The sequence below is a fragment of the Cephus cinctus genome, unplaced genomic scaffold, assembly GCF_000341935.2.
Source record: "Cephus cinctus unplaced genomic scaffold, Ccin1 Ccin1_scaffold0857, whole genome shotgun sequence".
NCBI classification, from domain to species: Eukaryota; Metazoa; Arthropoda; class Insecta; order Hymenoptera; family Cephidae; genus Cephus; species Cephus cinctus.
The window spans coordinates 250,017-273,942 of NW_014333443.1; the positions used below are offsets into that span (position 1 = coordinate 250,017).

General features: G+C 40.6%; 1 protein-coding gene across 4 annotated transcripts; it reads left to right on the forward strand.

Moving 5' to 3' along the window:
* Window positions 1-42: 42 nt before the first annotated feature.
* LOC107270959 lies at window positions 43-23,525 on the forward strand. Of its 4 annotated transcripts, none has more exons than XM_015746453.2 (6): window positions 43-1,680; window positions 1,982-2,428; window positions 19,352-19,562; window positions 20,011-20,318; window positions 20,390-20,726; window positions 20,833-23,525. In XM_015746453.2, exons 2-6 carry the CDS (start codon window positions 2,403-2,405, stop codon window positions 21,007-21,009), a joined length of 1,059 nt encoding a protein of 352 aa, XP_015601939.1. In that variant the 5' UTR covers window positions 43-1,680; window positions 1,982-2,402; the 3' UTR covers window positions 21,010-23,525. The 4 variants fall into 4 exon arrangements, with proteins under 4 accessions (XP_015601939.1, XP_015601938.1, XP_015601940.1 ...); XM_015746452.2 differs by having other exon boundaries at window positions 43-967; XM_015746454.2 differs by having other exon boundaries at window positions 43-967; window positions 2,232-2,428.
* The last annotated feature ends 401 nt before the right edge of the window (window positions 23,526-23,926 follow it).

Genomic DNA, 23,926 nt, shown 5'->3' on the forward strand with positions numbered 1-23,926 from the left:
GGCCAATACGGAGCCAGCTTCGTCGTATGGAGGGAGACGGTTGAGCTGCCAGTCAGTCGAGCCGCAAACTTCGATGTCGCTGGAACGTAGTGGATTTTCAAATTTGACTTTGTTTTCTTAGATATATGTTATTTTGGGACATACGATGATTTGAAAACGGTCCTGTAAAAGTAAGACTCGTGTGTCACTGTGCGACCAAGTTTTGTGAATAATTTCGTGCAATTCCTTTGGAACATCGGAATGCACGAGGTACCTTCTTGTCATTTTAGTAAACGAAGATAAATTGCCAGTAACATAGTCATGGAACTGCGAGGTTAATTAAGGAAGAAAAAGGGATTATTTGCACTCTCGTCTGGAGCATACAGTACAGTGATTGTTTAATTCATTCGTGTTTTTTGTTTCGTCGTATATATTGTGGAATAGAGAAATATTTTGGTGAGATGATTTTGTGTTATTCGCACCAGATGATATAGTATTGATTTCGAGTTTGTTCTTGTTTGTTGTTTTTACTCGTGATATGTGATTTTGGTGTTTCTTTCGTGGATCTATTTGTGAGATGGGATGGAAGATACCGTGGAAGATAAGGATAAAGAACCTCACCAATGGTAACAAGACTGTCAATAAGTAAAACACATTATCGAGGAATAGAGAACACACGTATCGTTATTGACAATTTAACAATGAAAACGACAATAGGAGAGAAGTTGAGAAGATCCTTTTTCTGAAATAATTACACGTAAAGCCTCCAAGAGGAGAAAGTCCTCGACAATCAGTGAAGCAGCAGAACGATCAGGTGTATGGAAGCGTAACACGAGTTTTCAGGATCTTTTATCCTGTCAGCACGAATTCCAAAGGAAAATAAAGCGACAGACGAATAAATCGAATAAATTATATTTGGCGACCGAACTTCAGTGGCATCGCAGAATTTCAGAAGAGAACAACGGATAATTGCATCGTCGAAATAAAGGTGAATAATATACATAAGGAGAAAATAGTTGAACTTTGCGCGAAGTTAAGGAGAACTTTAACGTCAGTATCCTTTAAGCCGGTGGGCCTTTAGGCCCCGTCTAACAGTACTTCCTCGCGTTCTCTTGCTACGAGCCTCTTTCCATCTCTTTCTCTTACTATCCTTCTTTCACTCGTACAGAGTTTCTCTTGCTCTTCCCTTCTTTCTCTCTTATTTATTCCCCGAGCTTCTCCTCGTCTCCTCCTTTCTCTCTGATCTCTCGAAGAACGGGACCCATACTCGCGGGCCCCCGACGAAACAACTTCACGACAGACTCTGTGAGCGCCAAGGGTATATCCTGGTCCACGAAAACTCACAACAACCAAGAAGAGTACTAGTCCCATTAACGCCGAGTCAGCGTATATTCAAATATATGTATAGTACCTGCGAGTATCACGGAGTAAAACCCTTCGGCGCGATGGGTCCGATTCCTCTGTAAACAGGCCTCTTTTGCACCTGCCGGCACACCTCGAGAGAAGGAAAGGAATCCTCCCGCCAACACCCCATGGCCCATCCTGTCATGGGCCTACTCAGATTTTTCGGTCTAACAAAACACTTCCAAGTTTTTTTCTTTCTTTCGTACCTATATTGATTCTTATGGAACGGATGAACGTGCTTTGTGAATTCTATCTATTCAACGAGTCAAATTCTCTCGCATTGTCAGCATGTAGAAAGTGAGTGCATATATAAACATCTATCTTGCCAGGAGGCTACAGACTGACACAGAATAATCGCCCAAGAAGTCCATATATAGTTATATACAGAAATAGATAGGAATATACAGTGTTGTGTTTTGCATGAATCGTCATAAATAATTCGTTGAATCAGTTTTCATTCTTAATACATGATTCGTGGTATGATTTCTCGAGTAAACTGCCAATTGAATCGATAGAGATATATTTAAAATTTATCCTATTTCCCCACAAATTATTGTGTGATCCCACCAATTAACGTTATCAACATTCTGTTTGTTAGGTCCTGCCTACTGGACTATCTATTGGCAATATTTACGATCCATGTGCCTGTGACTAATAAACTTGCCGAGTGTACTGTTAACTGCGAAAACAGAAGGTTCTCAATACGAATCTTGGTGTTTTCTTGCATTGGTTGCTATTAACCTGTCAGATCTGTCCATCTGCTTGGTTGGCTGCCTGCTTGTCTGACGCTGCCGACAATAACGTGACATGCGCAACCAATATTAATTTTCTTGTGATACATGTTAAAGTGAAAAACAACAAGGAAGTAAAAAAACAAACAAAGGGTTATCCGTTCGTTTGGCGATACTCTCAGAAGTGTGTGTTGAGTGTCGAATAGTGATATGGCGATGATCTTTAACGAATTACATGGATAAATCTTGCGAGAGGAAGTGACATCCAGTCGACAGGCCAAAGGAGAGATGAAGACCACGCAGAGAGCATGGAGGTGAGATTTGATTTTAATTTTTTTTTTAATTTCTATTTTTCTTTAATTGTATCCCAATGACTATTCAAGGATTTTCGAAAGCGTTCTCACCGGGTGGGAATATTCGTAAATTTATTGTGGAAATTGGAAATCGTGCGCGATCGAGCGACAAGATTCCATCTGTTGGCAATCAGACGAATTGAATCGATATAAATCTAGGTGTATCGAAATGGCCGCCAGCAACGTTGGGTCTACGAGTAATCGTTTTAAATTGCGTTTTTATCGAGTGAAGAAGTATCCTTTTATATTGAGTTAGACAATAGGATTTAAATTATCGAGATTGTCAGCTGACCGTTTAATTGAAATGCTAATTCGTTCCCGAGGCAGATCAGGTTGGTTACGTATTTTCTTTACACTTCGTTTTTCCTCTTTTTCACAACTCAGGGACTTTAACTATCAGTCCACACCTGCTTGACTGGTCGTTTTAGAAGCTTCATAAAATCCTTCATATTGTCCTCGTAAAAAGAGTCGTAAGACTCAGTTTCTTTTATGCTTACTTTTTGTATTTTTAAATTGACAAAGATGTCAATTGTCCCAGACCCGTATACAACAGAGGGTTGAACACCATAGGGAATCAAGATGGAGACCATGGTAAATCGTATCGGTTTTGCTCTAATAATTCCGAGTTATTTTCCTTGGTAGCAACAAACCAAACTTATCTTCAATGAAGAGACATTCAGCCCGCCCGGGGCGACAAAAATATGAGAAAGAAGTGAATATAAAAAAAAAAAGAAAACAAAATGGAAACTCATTCGAATTTTACGGTTTTGAAAAATGAACGAGATCCTCGAGCACTCCAGAAGGAGGTACTTACTGACGCTATGATGTGACGTATCTATTTTGAATAACGGACCGACTGACGATAGCAAATCCCCGTTTAGAATTCATGAAGAAAAGCGTGACTCACAATCGGTATCAACTAAACAGATAACTGGCAATCAACAATTTAGCTTGAAGAAAAACAAAATTATTCACGAAAAATTACGACGTCAGAGGCTGACATTAAAACTTACGAAATTCCTTCTTTTTTTTTTCTTATAAACTTTCTGAGACTTTTACGATCTCCTCTCTATCTCAATTCAGTCCTAAAGTTACTCCCGTCCACAATTTCAACGTACTGCTTAAGCACGCGGAATCCGTTAGCGTCTGTACGAAATTTTATACGTTGAAAAGTCGTATTGCAGAACGGAAGATCGATGAATAATGCAGGGAGATTTATCGCTCCGGTGAGCGGAAAACTCTGCGAAAATGGCCGACGTGGTGGTTAGCGGCTAAGAGACGTAGAAAAGAAGCGGAACCAAGAATAGAAGATATAAGAAGGATACGGAACCACCAAAAAAAATTTGTAGAAAGTAGAATACGGAAAAAAGAAAATTAGTGATAAACGAGGACTTCGGTTAAAGGAATGGCTTACAAGGAGAATCTTCTTACACGTGTCTATATATATTAGGCAATGGATATTAAAATACTTGTAATAACAGTTACTGTCTTATAATCATCTTACGTCATTTCTCACAATCGCTTTAACGACAACAAAAAGTTCGCATGCTCCTTCACGCGTCACGATGTTGTATAGTCGAGCCACCGAATCCGATTTCAAAATTACTTAAACCGGAAATGGTTGAGCGATTTTTTGTTTTCCATTTGAAAAGTATTTAATCGGGATGTCCGAATGACCCCACCCGTTTACTCCTGGGTTAAGGAAAACAAAAAATGAAATATAAAACATTTAGCATTGTTACAACTGATTTAACCCATAATTACACATGTGCGGTCTTACAGACCTCACCAATTTCATGTTTTGCTATCCTGTCGAATTTGTTGCCATGTAAATTTTCAATAAATTAAGAAAACCTATTACACAATTATTATCTGATACCTGGTCGATAAATTCATTTGAAGTGAGAGCAACGTGAAACTACTATCGAATTATTCTATTTGTCGTAATGGTGTCGCAATCCAGTTCCAAGAAGTTAGCTCTCATAGACCTTACCTTGCAAAGTATCTTCCTAAAGTCGGACCTGTGTAGTTAAGGGTTAAGTATACTCAGTTAAAGTTCAGTGAAATAATTTTTTACGGGACAAGAAACGATTATTTCCATAGCTGGACTGCATCCGTTAAACGTCAAAAATAGGTTATATTCCATATGTCAAAATCGGAGTCTGATCTCGTAACCCGGACTATAAATATCAAATTTGCTACGTTAATTTCATCCTGTTCATTATTGACCTTTGAAGATACGTCTACGCTTAAATTACTCAAATATATCGAAGACCTCTGGAGAATATTCTAGGATCCTCCTGTACAGTAGAGACTCGTGTTTCTCTTGGTTTCTCTTTTCTTTGTCTTTTTTCTTCCTCCACCTACACCACCTCTTCGACCTACACCGGCCACTTACCCTTTATGCTGCAGTACTACAGCACAGTATCTATACGTAAGGTGAATCCATTGCCAATAAATAATTCAAGCAAACGCGTTCTCTGTCCGTTTCGATGTTCCTTTTTTATATTTCTCATCTACCATATTTATCTCTGTAACGTACGATGCACGTGTGTGGGTCTATATAATATATAATATGCGTCTAGTGCAGTAGGAGCTCGTTCGAATAGATTTCTATTTCATTGCTGTAACAGTGAGAGGCCCTAGTAAACACCGTCATGTGCTATAAGCACGCACTGGACAGTACACCGTTGAACTTCATCGATCTCCTGTACATAGATTGACACTTTACGTAGTTCGCACCAGAACGGCTCTCGGGCTCCTCTAATTATCCTGACCAACCATATTGCAAACGATACTCCTATGCTAAACGATGAAATTTATTCTTTGCTTCTGAACGTCCAGGTAATAAGATTTACTAAGAGAGGTCAGAGTGCCAAATACGGCTTGGCCTAGTATCGTTAGATGGGCTTCGACGCTGTATAAATGGATTAACAAGAGCTAGGACAGTTAAATAAAGAGAAGAGGAAAGAGAGAAAGGAAAAGCAAGACAATATATGGCTATAAGATTCGATTCAACTTACCCTTGACTTACTCCCCTTATAGATGGAATACGTGACTTGGGTTACCGTATCTTAACGTCAGGAACTACAATAGACATCAAATCAAATTTACGGATCGGCCATATGGGCGATATTTATACGTCTATGACGTTGAAGGATGTGAAGTTTTTTGTTTTTCAGTTATATTTATTCCGTTGATGCCGTACCTGGTAATTAACAATTGTTTATCGTGTTCATTGTGAACAGAGCTTTATGACTTCCCACACTTCATCCCATCTTGCGTCCTTACCGGAAGTCACGTATACCTTGTCCACGCGTGGGATCGTCCACCTCGCAAAGTGGACTTCCCATACGTTCGCCATTACAATGCTGACAAAAGGTGTTTGAAGTTTCCAATGGTTTCAGGTGTCTTTGTCTCTAGGATATATGTATATCCGGTTTTACGTAACTACGGATAATCCGTTGAGGCGCACAGGACGAATTAAAGAGTAGATGCAATGAATACACGAAACTACTACAAAGCCATAGCTCTATTTCGAGCAGATACTCGAAAGACATAAAATTTGGCGTGTTCGTATGTTGTTTCCTTTTTATTTGACAAACGGCCTTTTCGGCAGGATCAATGGATCTTGATTTTCAAACTCCATCTCGTATGGTTAATGTTTTATTTTTTCTTCTCGTTTTAGCACTTTGTCCTTTACTCTCTCACTTCTTCTCCTCGAGATCACGGGTTAAGCTTTGTTTTTTTTTTAATTCTCTGAGAATTATAGGGACCACCCCGTTTTTAGGGCCCCTAGGCTTCTTGCGAGACGTATCAGCCTAACCTAACCTAACCCTAAGACTACCTATGCACTTTGGCTATTATAACCGTCTGGCAGAATCGGCCACGCCAGAGAAATACGAAAGGATCCTCGTTAACTGGAGATCGGTTAAAGTCGGCGTTCGAGGTTCGTACGATCAGCTTACTATTTTTTTATCTTTTTCTTTTCCTTTCGTTTTGCATTTTTATTTTTATGCAGGTTCCACCATTCACGGTCGATTTGTCGTAACATAATTTCAAATTTCACGCAGTTACAAATCGACAAACATCGCTAGTGACGAATTACAGTTTCTCTTGTTGAATTTCAAGTGACCTTTTTTTGCATTTTTTTAAAAATATTTTCTTCATCATTCTTTACAGTGCGATGCTTGTCGCGATAGTAATATTCACGGAAGAAATAAAGAACTGAGAACCTTGGGGAGTTCCTTATACTTTACTTTCTCGTTCCTTGTTTCTTTGCATCTTCCTTCTTTAATTCCTATTTTTGTCATGTCTCCTGTCTTTTTCCATTCCCAGGGAAAATACCGGGGCGCCGATCGATCCACCCAACCTCGCTCCACCATCGTTCCCCCAGTCCCCGCAGCTTTTACTCCAATAGAGCTTCTCTCCCATATATACAGGTAGCAGAGGGTGCTCTTTACACGCAGAGGAAGGGAAACGAGTATGGCTGGATAACCTTCGCGTTTCATTTTTCAAAAACAATACCAACTCGATGATAGAACCACGAAAATTCCCTATGGCTCTGAACAAGTGACCGGGAATATTGAAGCTTCATAAAATATATCGAGACCCTTCGCGAGCAACCACAAATAATTTCGGCTCAACGAATCGCGCAGTGATCGCTTCTCTTGGGAATCTTTCATGTAACTAAAAATGATTCAATTATTTTGGCTTTGAAGTCATTTTCAATAAAATAAATCAAGTATAAGAGAATTAACGAAAAAAAATACTTTTACGAGCTCTCACGAAGCGGATTATATTCAACCGACGTTATTGCTCATTAAGAACGAAACGAGACGGCGTAGCTGACCGGGGTGAAATCTGCCTTTACGAGATGTCGAAGGTCAGGCCCCATTAATGGGACCGTGCACATGGTACGTATGTACTTGCGATGGTACACGAAGCATGCTACAGTAGGTGCAGAAGAATGATATACAGCCTAGAGGGAATTGCTTTTAATTGCATAGACCAGTGCCTTAGGTTCAGAAGGGCTCCTGCTGTTTTCCCTATTATTTCTCTCGTGAAATCCCACGAGATTTAGCTGCGCTTAAGATTGCTTCGATGCAACAACCCTCGTCTATCCAAAAAATATGGCCGCGTAGCGTGACCGAAGGATCGGCTCCACCTCGAAATTTCATCGCGACCGCGTGCCACACCGTTACGCCATTGTACCGTGGGAATCGGCGTGTCGCGCATACCTATTGTGAACCCGACATTACGCCCTAACGGGCCCGTCACACGATTTCATTTTTTTCCCGTACTCTCTCTATCTCTCTCTCTCTCTCTCTTTCCCAGGATCGCGAGCGACTTTCCTATCCTCTTTTTCGCTGTCTTGCGCCATCTTCTTGAAAACGCTCATTCGCTCGGAGTCCTATGACGTATGTCTTTCTCTCTCAATTATTTGCAAACGAATAAAGTGACACCAGAGTTCCAAATTGATTGTCTGGGGCCTACGCGGCAAGAATTTACCGAAACTGTCACTGGGATGACAAGATGAGGCTGAGACTTAGTAAGAAAAAAAAAAAGGAAAAAAAAAACAGGATCTCTTAATGGGCCGGTGAGCATAACCTTAAATTGCATCATATTTACAATTGCTTTAATGTAACTACGATTACTTAACCTATACTCGAATATATCTTTTTCCTTTTATTTTGTTCCTTTTTTTTCAAAGCTAACCTATTTCTTTGCTTGGCTTCCCGACTCTTGGTCCACCCAGCTACCGTTTGCCTCTGCACTCTATCTACTCCTGGGTCGATCGAGCAGTACAGGCCTTTCTTTAGCGCGGCCTCCCGGTACACACGTGGACTACGTTGTACCAGGTAGCGGTATAAAACGACCGAAATTAAAGTTTCCCTCGTGTAAAATTTTATCTAGGCTTAGCATATTTTTATCCGTAGTTGACACACAGTGTAGCAAACATTTCGGGTTCCAGAGACATTCCTATTTATCTTGTATGAAATTCTAGAGATATCTATCTTGTATTCGTTTCTGTGCTTTAACGAGAATTAAATCCGTAATGCTTTCCGGGTTCCGAAAGTCAAGGGTCAAGGACGACAGACTAAAAGGCGCCACATGCACCCGTACAATCAATATATAACCTATAATATAAAATTACATTTTTATCGTGCATACATTCCAGATGGCGCCATAATCATAAACGGTGACCTTCTTCGAGGGTTCCTGAAGTCCATGAAAATTCTCTCGGTCGTTCCTACTTCGTTCTGTTTTAATTCCGCTAGTAGCACAATGGGTACCCGGTGCATAAAAATCATTGAGACTCCGTGCCGATAATGAAGGTAACAACATTGACCTCGTAGGTCAGCGAACACGCCCTTGCAATATACTCGTTTTTGCTTGTTCCTTCGTACCGATCGATGATTGGGCCTTAAGTCATGCTGTACAGTGCTCGCCATTGCCGGTCCCAAAGAACTCTGCGCATCCCGAACCTCGACATTCGCAACAGCGCATAATACTACCATAAGGACTCGTTTCTTCGTGCACTTGTGTACTTATTTCGCGATTGGTCTCAGGAGCACAGTCCGGCAATCTTGCCGGTACGTGATCGATAGATCTGCCGATTTCTTTAACGTCACGGAACGTGTCCATCGTACCACGGCCATCTTAGAATAAGTCTTTTTTTCACCTGGATGGCTGATTCAAACTACAATTCTCGTATATACCGTTTCATCTCTCTCCTCTCTTTTTTTCTTTCCAGAGATTATCCCTAAGGACCACGATGGAAGACTCGTGAAAGCTCACTGGAACTTTAATGAAATAATCTTATTCTTAGCACAGCGACGCGCCAGAGACGAATTTAATTATCCAGCGAGCGCATCTCGCCTGGGAAATGAAGACGGCTGAATTATCATTCGTTTCATTCATCCTTTCTCGTCGACGTTACAATTGCCGTGTGTCTTATTAAAGAGTCGCCCGATGCGTCTCGCGCGAATCCCCATTGTTCGGCAGACACGTAAGGTATACGGAAAATGCACGGAAGGTGCAACGCAACGATTCTCTTCTTCTCTTTCACTCACTGTTTACCTGTCTGCCTCTTTATCTTGTCGGAGCGACTTTCACCGCGCTTCGATTCCGCGCTTTGGTAACGCGCCGTGCGAATCCTTTTGTTTCGCTGCGAATGCAAATGCGCCTTCGGGCCATTCCAAGAGTGATGAAGGGGGGGGGAGAGAGAGAGAGAGAGAGAGAGAGAGAGAGAGAGAGAGATCGATCGTGGGTTTCTCGAAGAGGCACAAAAAGACGAAGAAAGTGCGACGCAAAAGATACAGGAAAAGTCCATGGACACACACAAACCGTATTACGTTTCGAATAAGAATCAGATAATTGTGTTTACTCTCCTCCCACGTGTTATCCTTCTTATTTGCTCCTGTCTGCTCTCGTGTATGCTCTATTACGATATTTATGTATCTTCTGAATTACCTATTCCCAGGAGTGCATGGAGCTGAAAATAATGAAGTTTATCCTACACCGAGAAGTATCAATGGGAGAACAAAAATGAATATAAGAGAGACAGCCCAAGACAATCACTCTGACGTCTGAAGTGTACTTGAGGATTCTAGACGGTAGTCGTTGCGCGCTCAACGAATGAAAGTTTCAGTACAAGGGCGAGATAGTAAAAAAATTGAAATTAAAAGGAGATGAAGGGGAACAAAAAAAAATTCCAAAATTTAAATTGTCCACACTATAAGGCACAGGCCGTTTTACAAAAGACCACGTCGAGACACAGCCCCACGCAACATATAATGTCCAAAAGTCGTCTTTAAGGCGTCTAATGGCACAGAAGTTGTCTTTAAGACATCTTAAAGGTGACTTTTGGACGTGTGTGTCGTCTGGGAGAGATACAGATAGAGATAGAATAGGACGTTAGTTTGACTGTATTGCAGCAGCAACAGTGCCGTCAGGTCGACAGATGGTAAAGGCGCTATTCTATGAGTTATAGTGGGTATTGCCAGAGTAGAAATAGGAGGTTGAATAGGAGTAAAAGGTGGAGTAGGTTGCGACACGATCGTGGACTACATTCGTTTGAATAGTTCAAGAGTGCAGAGTGCTCCTGGCCCTCGCGCCTCAATAACCAAAGCCTGGAGAACATGGCGAACCGATCCGAACGGCTAAAACGAGATATAGTTTAGATCGAGACTCAACAGCTTTCACTTTTCTGCCTTGTGCCACCTTCTCTTATCTACTCCGCTCGAGTGAGAGTCTCGGACAGGGTTCAGCTAAATGTGTAGAAGGTAGCAGAGTCACCAGTTCTACAGATAACGAGAATATGAACGGTGAAAAAGGTGAACAGAGAACGGTACGATATACCGTATGGTTATCCTGACGTTCGTACATGTACAGTATATCGGTTTGATCCTTTATTTTGCTTTTATTTTTACCTACTTCTTTTGAGTCATTCTCTCCATTCAATATGCACAGTTAGCTTACTCAACATTATTTTTCTTTTTCACTTTGTACTCTACAAACATGATCCTCCGTTTGGATATAATGAATCTTCGGATAAAGCGAACTTTAAAATTGTTCAGTATGTTACTATACCTGGGGTTAATCACCTTTTTTATTTATTTTATTTTGTTTTATTTTTTTCAAAATAACCCAGGAATTTTCGCGTGGCAGGATTGATCAAGAGTTGGCGTTGGGTAGACAGGCGCATTTCCATGGAACTGATATGCTAAACTTCTGTAGAGAATATTTGGGACGTCGATAACTTTTAAACCCTTGGAGATGTTCTAATGATCCGGCAGATACGACTTTTTCTTGAATTCGGAAAACATCTTACTTCCACGAATGGGCTTACTGCAAGATATCAATGCCAATGTAAAGAAAGAATAGAAAAAAATCCAGTTTCGTTGTATATCGTGGAACACTATAGACCCTGTCGTAAAGACCCAGAAATATACTAATTTATACATCAAGTACGACTGTCAATGTTCGCCGGTATGTGAATTATTGCTATAACCTTCCTGTTTTTTTGCCCCGAACTGAAGTTTTATTTTTTCCGTATGCGTAATGTACAGGGATTTTTTTTTTCGTCTCTTGCTCACGATAATACTCTTCCAAAATAAATTCTATGAGATTGCGCAGAATTTCCGTCTTCAAAGACTTCAAGTCTCGGCGTATCTTTACAAGCCTTCTAAAACGGGATGTCTTGTAGACGCATTTAATACATTAGGTATGCACACGAATGCGGAGGGTCCCGACTTATGGTACGACACGTTCACCATAGAGGTTGGTGCGTTTCATGGAAACTCGAGCAAGACATTCTTGCCAGGATGGCGTAGGTAGAGAAGTCAGCGGACACGTGCGTACGCATATGCGTCTACCTACATGCATACGTTCAAGTACATGGACTCTCCTTTATTTTATTATGATATACCGGCTATTTATCCATGAATACTCGCACCTGAAGGTTTGCTATGACTTTAACAGTATCTATCGGGTGCCATTTAGGATACGCGTTACGTCGATTCCGGTGTAATATATTTATCGAGTGATTCTCCGTTAACCGAGACTTAGGTACTGCTATCGTAATAACATATACACAATAGGTATATCGGTAACGTTGAATTCTCCCCTTACCTCATTCTATACTTACCAAAGGTATTGTGTTTCACTTTAAATAAATGAAGATAAAAAAAAGTCTGATTAATCACCAATCTATTAGACGTCGCAAGCGTTTTGTAATCAAATTGGTACTACCAAAGTCCGACCACGTGACGAAAGTGAAAACGAGCCATAATCAAATCGCCAATACCTATAGATTCGTACGGTACATATACGTATTGTAATATCGTGTGCGTGGACTCTTTGTATTCATGAGACCTTATGTAAATACAGTACAACGTGCGGGGTCGGCCTGGTAAAAATTCTATTTACCTGCGCAACGGCTGGCAGCTCGTCTCCGGCGGCTTCGGCATCGATCGGCCATAATCGCTCACGTTCGGCTCCGTCACGGTTAGGACCGGCAGGTTTTCTTCGTTGGCTGTCAAACTCGAATGTATTCTTTTATACGTATATTTACACGCATACCTCTGGTTACTTCGTATACGTGGCCATTTGCCCTAGCGGCTAAGGCCAATAAATGAAGAAGAAGAAGAAGAAGAAGAAGAAGAAGAATATTTATATATATCGCCGGTGTCGTGGCTTCCGCGCACGAGACTTCTCGCAGACTTGTTTATGCCTTCTTCTTTTTCTTCATTCCTCTCGTCGCTTTTTTATTTCTTGTTCTTCTTTTTATACGGACTTCGATATACCGACGCACACCGCTTTAACTCGGTCCTTTTTACGATGGCTTTCCTTTGTGTTCCATTATTGGTAACCAATTCGAACCCTTCTTTCTCTCTTTGACCAACTGTATCTATATGTAGATAGCACATATGCTGGTTTACGAGTGGTGGCGTATCTGTAACAGCCTCACTGTTTTTCTCTCCTGAAAGGTATTTCCTGTATCCAAGTTTTCCTTGACATTCTCTCTCCTTTCCCGTTATCTCTCAGGATCCAGTGGCTTCCTCTTCCCGAACCCCTCGCGTTCTAACGCTCCAATAGACATCACACGCATCAAACGCGTGTCCGTATATAGAAATACGACAAACTTGGTTAATCCCTGTTTCGAGTTTTCTTGGCATTTCTTTTTCATGGATTACGTTGCTTCAAGACTTTCCGGCAATTTTCCACTTTCCTTCCGACTCCTTCTCTCACTCTCATCTTGTGCTATTGGAGAGTTGCTATGCCTCGTAGAAGTTAATCGCAATGGTCGTATCCCTTATTCTACTTTTTGGTCAATTCTTTTCATAGATAGGCTAGCTTAAGCGCGCGTTAACTGAGAATAACCGTAATTCGTTGCATTATGCAGCCCGAAGAGGCACAAGTCGAGGCCACTTACGTATGTACCGTTTATGCTAAGCCTCTTCGTGTCTCTCGGTCTTTTCGCCACTTTGACGGTTACCGTTAAAAAGACATCAAAGGTAGAAAAGAGAGATAGGGGAAGAGGGAGAGAGAGAGAGAGAGAGAGAGAGAGAGAGAGACTATAGTACAATTCCCGAGATTCTTACGTTAATCTTATTCAAATCATAAGACAAATCACTATATTATTCCCACGTTAGAGCCTCGAGTTTGTCTGAGCTTGGAAGACTTTGCGCCTAGGTAAACATTAGCTCGTCCTTTCGTTAGCGTCAGAATATTCGAGTAAGTTTCTTGGAAGTGTGTATGTACATTTGAGAGTACTCCCACGATCTTCAAATAGCAAGTGTAGAGAACGTATGCCCAAAGGAGTAGCTGAGAAGGCTCCTAAAGGTCCTGGGACCCCGTGAGTGACTACCAGGAAGGTACGAGACAAAGAGAATTTGAGGGGGCAAAGTGGGGCCCATTGAGATTCGACAAATAAATTGTTAAAAAAACCAGTTCACTCAAGTTCTTGCTCAACGAACTTAACTGCTACGGTCTTATTCCTCAAAAGGGACATTCTCACGATGGCAATGGCCCTAAACGAGAAGGCAAACTCGACGTGTGAGCCTGATCTTGTTCGTGCCTTCACGACTCATTGGTAAAGCGCAGAGCGTAACAAAGATGGCTGTGGTATTTTCGTATTTAATGTTAACGATAAAGAAAAGAGTCGATAAGTATGTCCCGATGTCTGGTCACGATCCGTGTACGCTTGAAAATGCATGCACACGACTCGGACGCACGACTCGACGAAACTTCAATGCGAACGAGAGAAGCGGGCAAGGTTGTCCCGCGTGTTAATAGGTTAAGGTCACAGTACCACATCCGCGTGGGCCCCATCTCGATTTCCATAAATATTTACGAAACATTAATGTCCTCCCGTAAATGAAGATCGGCGCGAATAGGGTCCCGCTGTATTATCGGGGTACTAAATCGTAATGGGCACCTCTGGTTCCTTTGTGAAACTTGGCGTAAAAAATAAATGAACCAGTAGGTATACATATACATTTAACGAGGATTGCCAATGGCTAACAAGTTCTATCTACGTGGGGCTGAACTGTGGGCGAGATTACGCGAGCATAATGACCGTTGGCTCTTCCTAGTCGGACGCACACATATGCGTAGATACCCAATGGCGTATTCAGGTTCGAAGTTAGTTCCCCACCCTGTATAGTAGACTCAATCGTTATGGACCAAGCACGTGTGTCACTCGAGTGGGTGTCGTATATCGGGCTCCGCCGTTGTTAATGGGCCCGCTATAATAAATGATAGGACGCGTATCATTTTCTGCCTCAGCCAGCTCGGCTCTTCTTCCCGATACTTCGTCTAAGATAGGGCCCAGAGTTTTTCAACGGCGGGGAGAGTCCAGAGCAATTTCGGTACTAGGCCCAACTCACGGTACGCTAAGACTCCGGGTTAGACTTTCACTACGAGAGGTCGACTCTCCGCTCCCTTTTTGCCACTTTGAGGACCTTGTTGTTTCATTTTTCTTATTTTATCTTTCGTTTCGTTCTCGTTCATTATTGGGTTCAATCATCCTGGAACACTTACCAGGCCACATCCAGGATCCAAATAAAGGATCTACATGGAAAACCGTCTGACTGACGACATCCCACTCAGTCGCGGCGAACACGTGGGCCGTGCGGCCACTACTTTAATCGGGAGGGATTTACGGTGTGCCGAGCACGCCCGTAGATTTATACCATGGTGCATTCATGCTGTCTTTTTATTTTTTATACCCTTTTTTACAGCGTTCCAACGCTCGTACCTCTCGGAGCGAGTCTCTGTGTGCGCGCGCTGAGGTTAGCACACGATCTGCACCAGCCCCACTCTCTGTGTAGGAGTAGAAAGTTGCTATTGTGCTGGATCTGGTTTTATATAAATAGCCGCGGCACCGCGACTGTGGCTACGGTGGCGCCGGCGGTGGCGGTGGCCAGATCGTGCGAATAATAAAATAATAAGGTTTTTCACTAAGAAATCCGAAAAATCCCAACGTCTTTGCACGTAATACACACAACGAAAATGCACGGTCACGTGAACCCATGCTGTGAACTCAAGTGGGAATGGCGGTAGTCTCAGGGAATCTTTATGGCGTGGGTTTATTCTTTTTTTTTTTTCGATATTTTTATTAACACGCTATAATCACAGCCAAGATGGTTCAACTTTTTACTATCTCCTCTTTTATAGTCCTCTCAAAAGTCCTGTTTCACCAGAAGATTAATGGTATCTGGTTATTTAAAAAAAAAAACGCTTTTCCTCGAATAGACGCGTTTTCACGCTTTGACATTAAAAACAAAAACATTTTACCCCCCCACCCCATAACGACTTGGTCTCGTCTATCATTTTTAACGCAACCCGTTCTCGTGGTTCAGAACCTTTTCGTGTCCTGTCACTTTATATCTTTTTTAGTCACGAGCCAATTATCCTTTTACGTGTGCGTATACCCGCACGTCACGTGTCTTATCAGCTAGTCGGATTCGCACGATTATAGTCTGCATTACGCCATTGGCTCATTACTGCCGCCAATATCACCGTGTGCTTCCGCGCCAATGTTCATTACGTAGCAAAACGCCAGATGCGTGCCGCGCTCTGGTATAACGTCCTGACAATGGCAGAAGCGCTGCGCCCCCTAGAGGTAAAGATTATTAAAAAAAAAAAAAGAAATAGAGAGATGGAAGGAAGAGACCATTCCCGTATTCTGGTTCTTCCAAATGAATCTACGTTATTCTTATAAAGGATCGCTTTAACCATAATGGGTTCCGTTTACATTACTCTTGGCTTATATATCGCGATTTCGTACACAAGATCATAGGAATACAGAATAAAAGGCGAGAGCCATCAGTGGCAGAGGGATAGAAAGGAGATAAATAAATAAATGAAAAAAGAGTAACACGAGTAATACGTTGAAAAGAAACAAATAAAAATGACGAATACGCGTCTAAGGAATCCCGCTCAGCAAGGCCAAGAAACGTCCTAGCCGCCGGCTATACCGGTGAAATACGGGCGCGTAGTGGTTAGGATTGCTCCTTGACTTGGCGCGTACTGAAAACTCATCGTAAGACGCCAATAAGTACTTTTAATTACATAATATAGTTTGGATCGGCAATAATGCAAATTCTTATACTTTCCTGGCGTTTCTAAACTCGTGCTTAGAGCGAGTTTCATTGCTGGTAGAAAATATCGTATTTCTCTGCTTGGATAAACTGTTCCTCTTCATTATTGAGCGTACCGTGCATCGAACGACATACGATATGTTTGCATCAGTCTGGTTTCAGCGTGCAGGTTCTCGAGTGTGGACGCCAGTATTTGTTTCTATGTTCGAACCAACAAGTTAACCTCGCTAGTCGTAACGTCAAACTGCGGTAGTGCCGCTGCCGGTTGCGGTTCACTTCTATTTCCTTTTTTTCTTCTTTAATCGTCCATTTTTCATACTGGCTCTGGAGAAATGTATACAGTGCGATACAGTAGGCCGGATAAGACGCGAGACAGGATGCGAGAAGAATCGTTGGGAATTTATTTAACCGAGTAAAACAATATCCGTGGACAATGCGTCCTGTTTATCGAGGAGGAAAGTGTGTCAGGGTCGAGCACCCTCGATACCACTCTAATAAAATGAAATAACAGAAACTAAAGGAGCTGTAACATTATTACCTAAGGTAATCGATAATATCAATATAACGCACTGCACAATTTCTCATTATATATTTATTGGGATCGGTAAATAAAAAGTAATATAACGTATGCACTTTCTTCAACCGCAACTAGACGGGGTTTCACCCCCTTTCGCACTAGACAGCTGACCGGATGTCAGGGGCTCAAGCATACGCCCGGAAGTACTGATGCGCTCAATGCTTCGTTTCCGCTCTCGACCCGTGCGCACAAGTATACTCGTATATATCGTTCTTTCTTTGTAGGTTTTGTAACTCTTGCGGAGCAGCTATAATACGGCCTCCGTGTTTCCGAAAAAAAAACCAGGTTCTCGTAAGAGTTAAAATTTTGTGATTATATGTCTAAAAAAACAAATTTTCGTTACGTTATTACGTAATAAATATATGTAGGCGTATGAGGTACTCGATAATCTGAATATGGGATCGGTTTGAAGAATTGGGTGTAGTACATCCTGTAAATTTTACACACTCTTATTTATCATATACGTATATATCTACATCTGTCTAGAATTATATACCGGGTTATTCAGCCCAAATGCACCATCTGATGTTAACGCGCCCTTTTCATTCCTATGGCAGAACTATGCTCAGGCGGTGCGTTTGGACTGAATAACCGGATATATATAATTCCAGACAGATAAGACCGGAACAACTCAAACCCTTTTGCGAACTCCATATCCCTCTATTCGTACACCTGCATCGGCCTCGATAAGTATCTACTACCGTATATCTCGCCATACAAACTTCCCCTAGCGAATTTTAGCCCAGTTGCGTTTCGTGCTTCGTACAATTCAGAACAGTGCGAATACAGTCGGTTGGGTGTACAAAGTAACGTAAAATTGAAAATTAAAAAAATTATTTAGTTTATATCCAAATTGAAGGAAGTAACCAAATGACGAGGATGAGTATACTATAATTACTTAGCACGTTGCCGTATTAATTATTTAGATGATTTTGTTAACGGTAAATCACTATTAATTACTTCAGCCGTAACGATATTGCGAATTGGAACGCTGCTGAGAGTGTACGCATAAAGTAGATGGCGTTGTGGTGCTGCTAAACTGGCAGATCGATCATTGAAATCTGGTTAATTGCTATTATGGGTCCTGCAGGTTAGAAAGTCGGACCTCGTATCTATCGTATCCTGGCACGGGATCGGCGACTGTTTCTTACTTAAACGAGCTGCCATTACGCTTCACGACACTTTAATTACTTTTATATGCATTACCGATCGAACGGCGAGAGGCGAGCTTCGAATTGATTGCTGTTCGAAATTCTTTTGTCTATTTTTCTCTCATGATGCTACATATCCATACTTAGTTTCAGCTCGTATTTCAAACTTGATGTGTGAAGTATCAAAGATTCTTATGTATTACTGGCAGATTCATAAATAAATCAGAGCTCATTGTGTAACTCTGTGGTCGCGAACAATTAAATATTTGCTAATGCACCTTCATTGCCATTTTCATCAGGACGCGCAAAGCTCAGAAAAACATAGTTACTAATTGTCATTATCAACGTGGCGCATATTACCAAATTCACTAAGTTACCCCATACATCGAAGTAAAGCTCCGTCGAAGAAGCTAAGCGTCGAAAATAAGCTTCTCTACGTAGCCCTCGTGAGTCAGACGGGGTTGTTGAAGAACGAAAGTTTGTCTTTGTCGGTATAGTCGGAAGTAACTAGTTACTGCGTAACCCAATACTTTCGCATCGTAATGGTCCTAACAACGGCTTCAGAACCATCTGCCTTTTATGGCGTGCTATTCACCATCGTTGTCGCCACCTGACCGTAATTCCTATCGGACCTTACCTATGCGTAAAGTCTATGTACTGGGTGTTTATTTCATTTTTGACTTTTTTAATATCTATCTCAAACCAGATCCTCCCTTAGATACTTAATACGCTCGGTTACACAATGGAAGCGTGCGATCACGGATCCTTCTTCGCTCTTATTGAATTTCATCTCTAGTTCGATCGGATAATATTATTCATAAGTAAAAATTGATGTAGCATCTTCCTGAATTCATTGTAGAAACGTGTTCCAGGTTAAAAAATACTGAAAAATATTTCTGGATCGTATTTATTTATCCTGAGCAATGTTATTCTTTGCTTTAGTCAGTATACACTAGTCTATAGTTTCACGATACAATTTTGTTCTGTTCTTACGTTACTTCTGAAGTATTTCAAAGAGTTTAACGGCGTCGAATGCTTCTTTCAGTTTTAGCTTCGACGAGACGTCGATGGAAAGCTGCCCTTTGGCGACCGTAACCGAAGGACGAGTCACGGAAACTCTGAGTGATATCTCCAAGGATCCGGAAGAGGAAGTGACGTCATTGGACGAAGCAAAATGCGTAATTGCAGCTTTGAGGGCGAGACAGAGGGCGCAGGCGCACCAGATGCTCGCCTGGCGGCGGACACTCAAGCTACAAGTTAGTTCATGCTCGCTGTTCGAATATCAGCGCCCCAATGTTATTTGGCAAAAAAAGAAAACGGGAACATTTTTTAATTATTATCTTTTGCACTTGGCAAAAGAACAAATACCTAGAGCGGTCGGGATAAGCCTGTTTAATATTAATGTGATTGCTGGACAGTAGCTGCGAGCTTTATTCATAAATAAGTAGCCTGGCATAATCGAGCCTGGCTTTCCCCACGGCAGCCATTTATGCGAGACAATGCTGCGAATAATGGACTCCTTATAGGAAGAACCGAACCAGACGGGGACTGTCCATGCTAAGCAGGCCGGATGTTGCGTATCTGGTTGAATAGCATAGCGAATAACGATGTGTGTGACACACTGCAATTTAGACCGTTCGATATATCTTTAATCCTAATATCTAATTGTATAGGTAAATTTTTTTGTTTTATATTTCTGTTTAGGAGGACCTAGTCTCAAGATTGACCAGAGAGAAAGCCGAACAACTTAGAACGTTGTCCTCGCAGTTGTTACTTTTCGAATCGAGACTCTGCCGGAAGCAAAAGGAGATCGAAGCCAGCCTTAGTCAACGAGAAGCCATTATTCTAAGGCAGCAAAAAGTCATTCGGCAACTTCAAAATAGATTAGCCGAGCGAAACTCGGGAACCCGAGATTCCCCGCCATGCGATGCACTTGATAGATTAGACAGCCTTGGTGACAGCGATAGCGCTGTCGTTCTGGAGGAAGCTGCTGATGATCCGGCCCCACTTAGGTATTTCGATTATCTGGAAATCAAACGTCCAACTGCCGTTACAGCTTTTCCTAACGTGTTTTGTATTTCAGGTTTCGTTCGAACATCACCGACGTCACGGTGATTCGATCTGTATCCGACGCTGTCGAGCCATCCAGCAAGTATTCCTCCATGAGACGCTGTAATGGGTTCCTGAGGCGGCCGGAAATTCTGGAAACTGTGTACTCCGTGGAAGAAGATGGCGACAGCGAGAACAATCAGGATCCATCCGAGTCTACTGAGAATTCCGAGTACGAGGTTCGAAGAGGCAAAAGCTTAGGTAGTGGCAAGGGGAAGCTTCAGGATTTGTATGGAAGTTTCGAGAGACTCGCTCAGGAAGCCGATTCTCCGCCTAGTGAAAGGCCCAGAGATGAGAGTCAGCAGGCTCAGGTACGAAAACATATTTCTTATATGTGTAATATGGTTAATACTATGAGAAGTGTCGATGAAGCTATTTAAAATTTTTGTTTAATTATTGTAATCGTTTTGCTTGCAGGTTACGTATAATAGGGTAATGAGTAATCATCGTTCAGTGACAAAACCAAAAGACGTGAAGTACAAGAGGATAAATAAGGCTAAATCCAAGAGCCTCGAGGAGCTTCGCGGGAGATTGAGAAATTGGGTAGAAAAGGGAAATAAAATAGCTATATCTCTCGATCAGTCGTATGCCTGAAAAATCGCGAAAATATATATACCTATTATTGCTAAATTATTTTCCTCACTAAGCACATTATAAACGTGCGAAAATAAAAGAGCGATGACAATTGCCAGAACTTATTTATCTAGTTCAATAAAGTCGATTGGTGTCAATCACGTTATCGACTTGCTCGTTGTTGTTTCTTTTCTTTTCTTTTTGACTGTAAGACACGTCGTTACAAAAACTTGATGTGCGACGCTAATAGAGAATGGTTTCATTGAAATTTTTCATTGCTCCATGTGATATTTACTGTAGTTTTCCGACTAATCGCGCCTAGATAACGGAGAGGATAAAGGATATCGATTGTCAATCGATAATAAGAAAATAACAATCGGTTAGATATATGGAAGATCGAAAAGATATGTGATATAATTTCTTTTCTTTACCTGTGCAGCGGTTATTTAGTGTTTATAATGGTCTATCGTATTTATACTTTACAATCTGTAATTCACAATAGGACGCGAAGAGAGCCGAAGATACACGAGATGGTAATCGGGATCTCGTAATTTTGTAATCTTTGTCTATCGTTCATATTGTGAAAAAAAGAATTTAAATTGTGAAGCGCAAAAGGCAAAAGAAAATAGCAGGAAATAAAAGAAAAACGTTAGCACTGCCACTTTTGGGCGTTTCGAATATTTCTTAGTCTGTTTATCGTTATTATTATTTAAAATTCGATAGCAAGATATTTTTTATTCCTGATGTTTGTCTACTATCAATATACTATTTTGATCTTTCTTACATTTAATTCTTTACGAGACTAAATGACGGCCTGATGATTACGCGTAAATCGTGGCATCGAAAAAGTGGCGCTTATCATTAAGTCAAAAATCCCTTTGGTCAATTACAGTTATTGCAGAATAATTACTTAAATGTGTCAATAAAATTCTGAAGAAATAGATCAAAGAGAAGGAGCTAAGCTCAATTTATTTCGAAAGAATAATCATGCTGTAACGATTCTCGACTCGGCTTTTTGTATCTTTTTTCGAAATTGACTATTAAATATTAAGGAAAATGTAAACGAAGTATTTCAAAGCGGCGCCAGGCCCCAGTTTGAATAGCAACTTCATTGTTCGCGTAAAGGCATAATTTTCTCATCCAATATTCATTTCCTCTATTTCGAATTATCTCTCGTTGATGAATTGAGGGGAAGAATAAAGGGGTATAATGCTCATGTGTACCTAAATTCGAATACGTATATATAATTATACACTGATACGTAAATATATTTAAAACTATATGTGATGTTTTGCATTTCTCACTCCGCAATGATTGCCATTCTATAAAAACCCACTCGCATAGTATATTGTCTAACGGTCCTTGGTACCAAATAATTTTGCGGAGTATTTGATCTTGATGAAAGGTGACATATATGCTTTCTTTTTTTTTCTCTTCTAACACACTCCTGGCGACGGAATATTAATGAATCAGCGGGTGAGAGCAAGTGACAATCCGTATTTTTCAATTATGAAATGCGATACAGTAGGAATGCCAGAGGGATGGGTATGTCGATCCTAATTCTCCTCTTATTTTTTGTAAATATATATAATATAATATATATAAATTGCACTGGCGCGTATTATTTTTGAGGTGCCCAATGGAGAAAATGAAAAAAATAATGAAATAGTGTCACGACGTCTTTAAAAACTGTATAAATAGATAGCTAAAGCCCTTTTTTCCCCTTGGACATTCGTAATTGTTAATTCTTTATGTTCCTGTGGCCAAACAGCCATCGAGCGATCTCTTGAATATCATATACATATACATACATACATACATGGACGCATGTACATACATCCTGATACTAAACACCGAAGCTAACAAATACTCGCACGAATTTTCAAAATATTCGATTCAAGGAAAGATTTTTTATTATTGGGTCGTCAAAGATGAAATTTGTAGTTATCAACCAACTTTGCCTATTTTTCTACAAATTTTATCCTTGACGACCCAATATAATCGGACTATCCGTTCATGGTATATATATTGCCAAATCAGAGGAAACTATGTACATATATATACTAAAAGGTATATATGTATATACATGAGAAATTAAAAATTCTGTGAACTTCTGCGTGACTTTGCAATGCTAAACATTAGAATAAGCAACTGAGAAGATGCTAGTAAAGAGGAATTTTATGGGACTTTATAACTGACAGATACTGGGCACTGTAGACACAGGAAAGATGCTGTAAGCAGGACAAAAGTTCTGGAGGGGCTTTTTATGCCATATACATATAATACTTCGTCTCAGACGCATAAATGCACGTGTGCAAGAAATAGTCCTCTTTACCAGTATATCCTATGTGTAGCGAGTGTATCGGAGCAAAAAAGAGATTACGCAAGTCGATTAACTTTAATTTATATGAAATGATATAACGTGTATGCCGTTGCTTTATTAGCAAATTCGTAGACTGCTATTGATATTAATAATTATTGTATTATTTTAATGAATTAATTATTATTGAATCACGAATAAATTATAGTACTGGAAACATCGACTGTCTTTCTTCTTTTTTTTTTCTGGTAAAATTCATTGGTTTCTTAAATGAATGTTTTTTAATCCTGTTATGGTATAATAACTTGAGATAGATGATGTAAGTCAGTGTATTTTGAAATACAATCAATCCGAAACAAAGTAGCGTATTCGTTAGATTTTAACAGAATAAACCAATTCTAGTTGTATTTTTACTATGAAGTGAAAAGTAGATAAAACAAAAGCATCTCTTTGAATAGCGGGGTGTCGGCCATTGTAGTTTAGTTCCATTTGTGGGGGATATATCTCAATAAATACAGCTTGCATCTCTCAAAAAATTACAAGTTATAATTAAATATATTGAACAACGATATTGATAAAAATCGTTATATACATAAAGACAAATTCGTTTTATGGTTT

Coding starts and splice junctions, on each gene's coding strand:
- LOC107270959 (XM_015746453.2), top strand. CDS start 2,403: ATGAAGACCACGCAGAGAGCATGGAG. Junction 19,563..20,010: donor GGCGGACACTCAAGCTACAA/GTTAGTTCATGC, acceptor ATTTCTGTTTAG/GAGGACCTAGTCTCAAGATT. Junction 20,319..20,389: donor GATGATCCGGCCCCACTTAG/GTATTTCGATTA, acceptor TTTGTATTTCAG/GTTTCGTTCGAACATCACCG.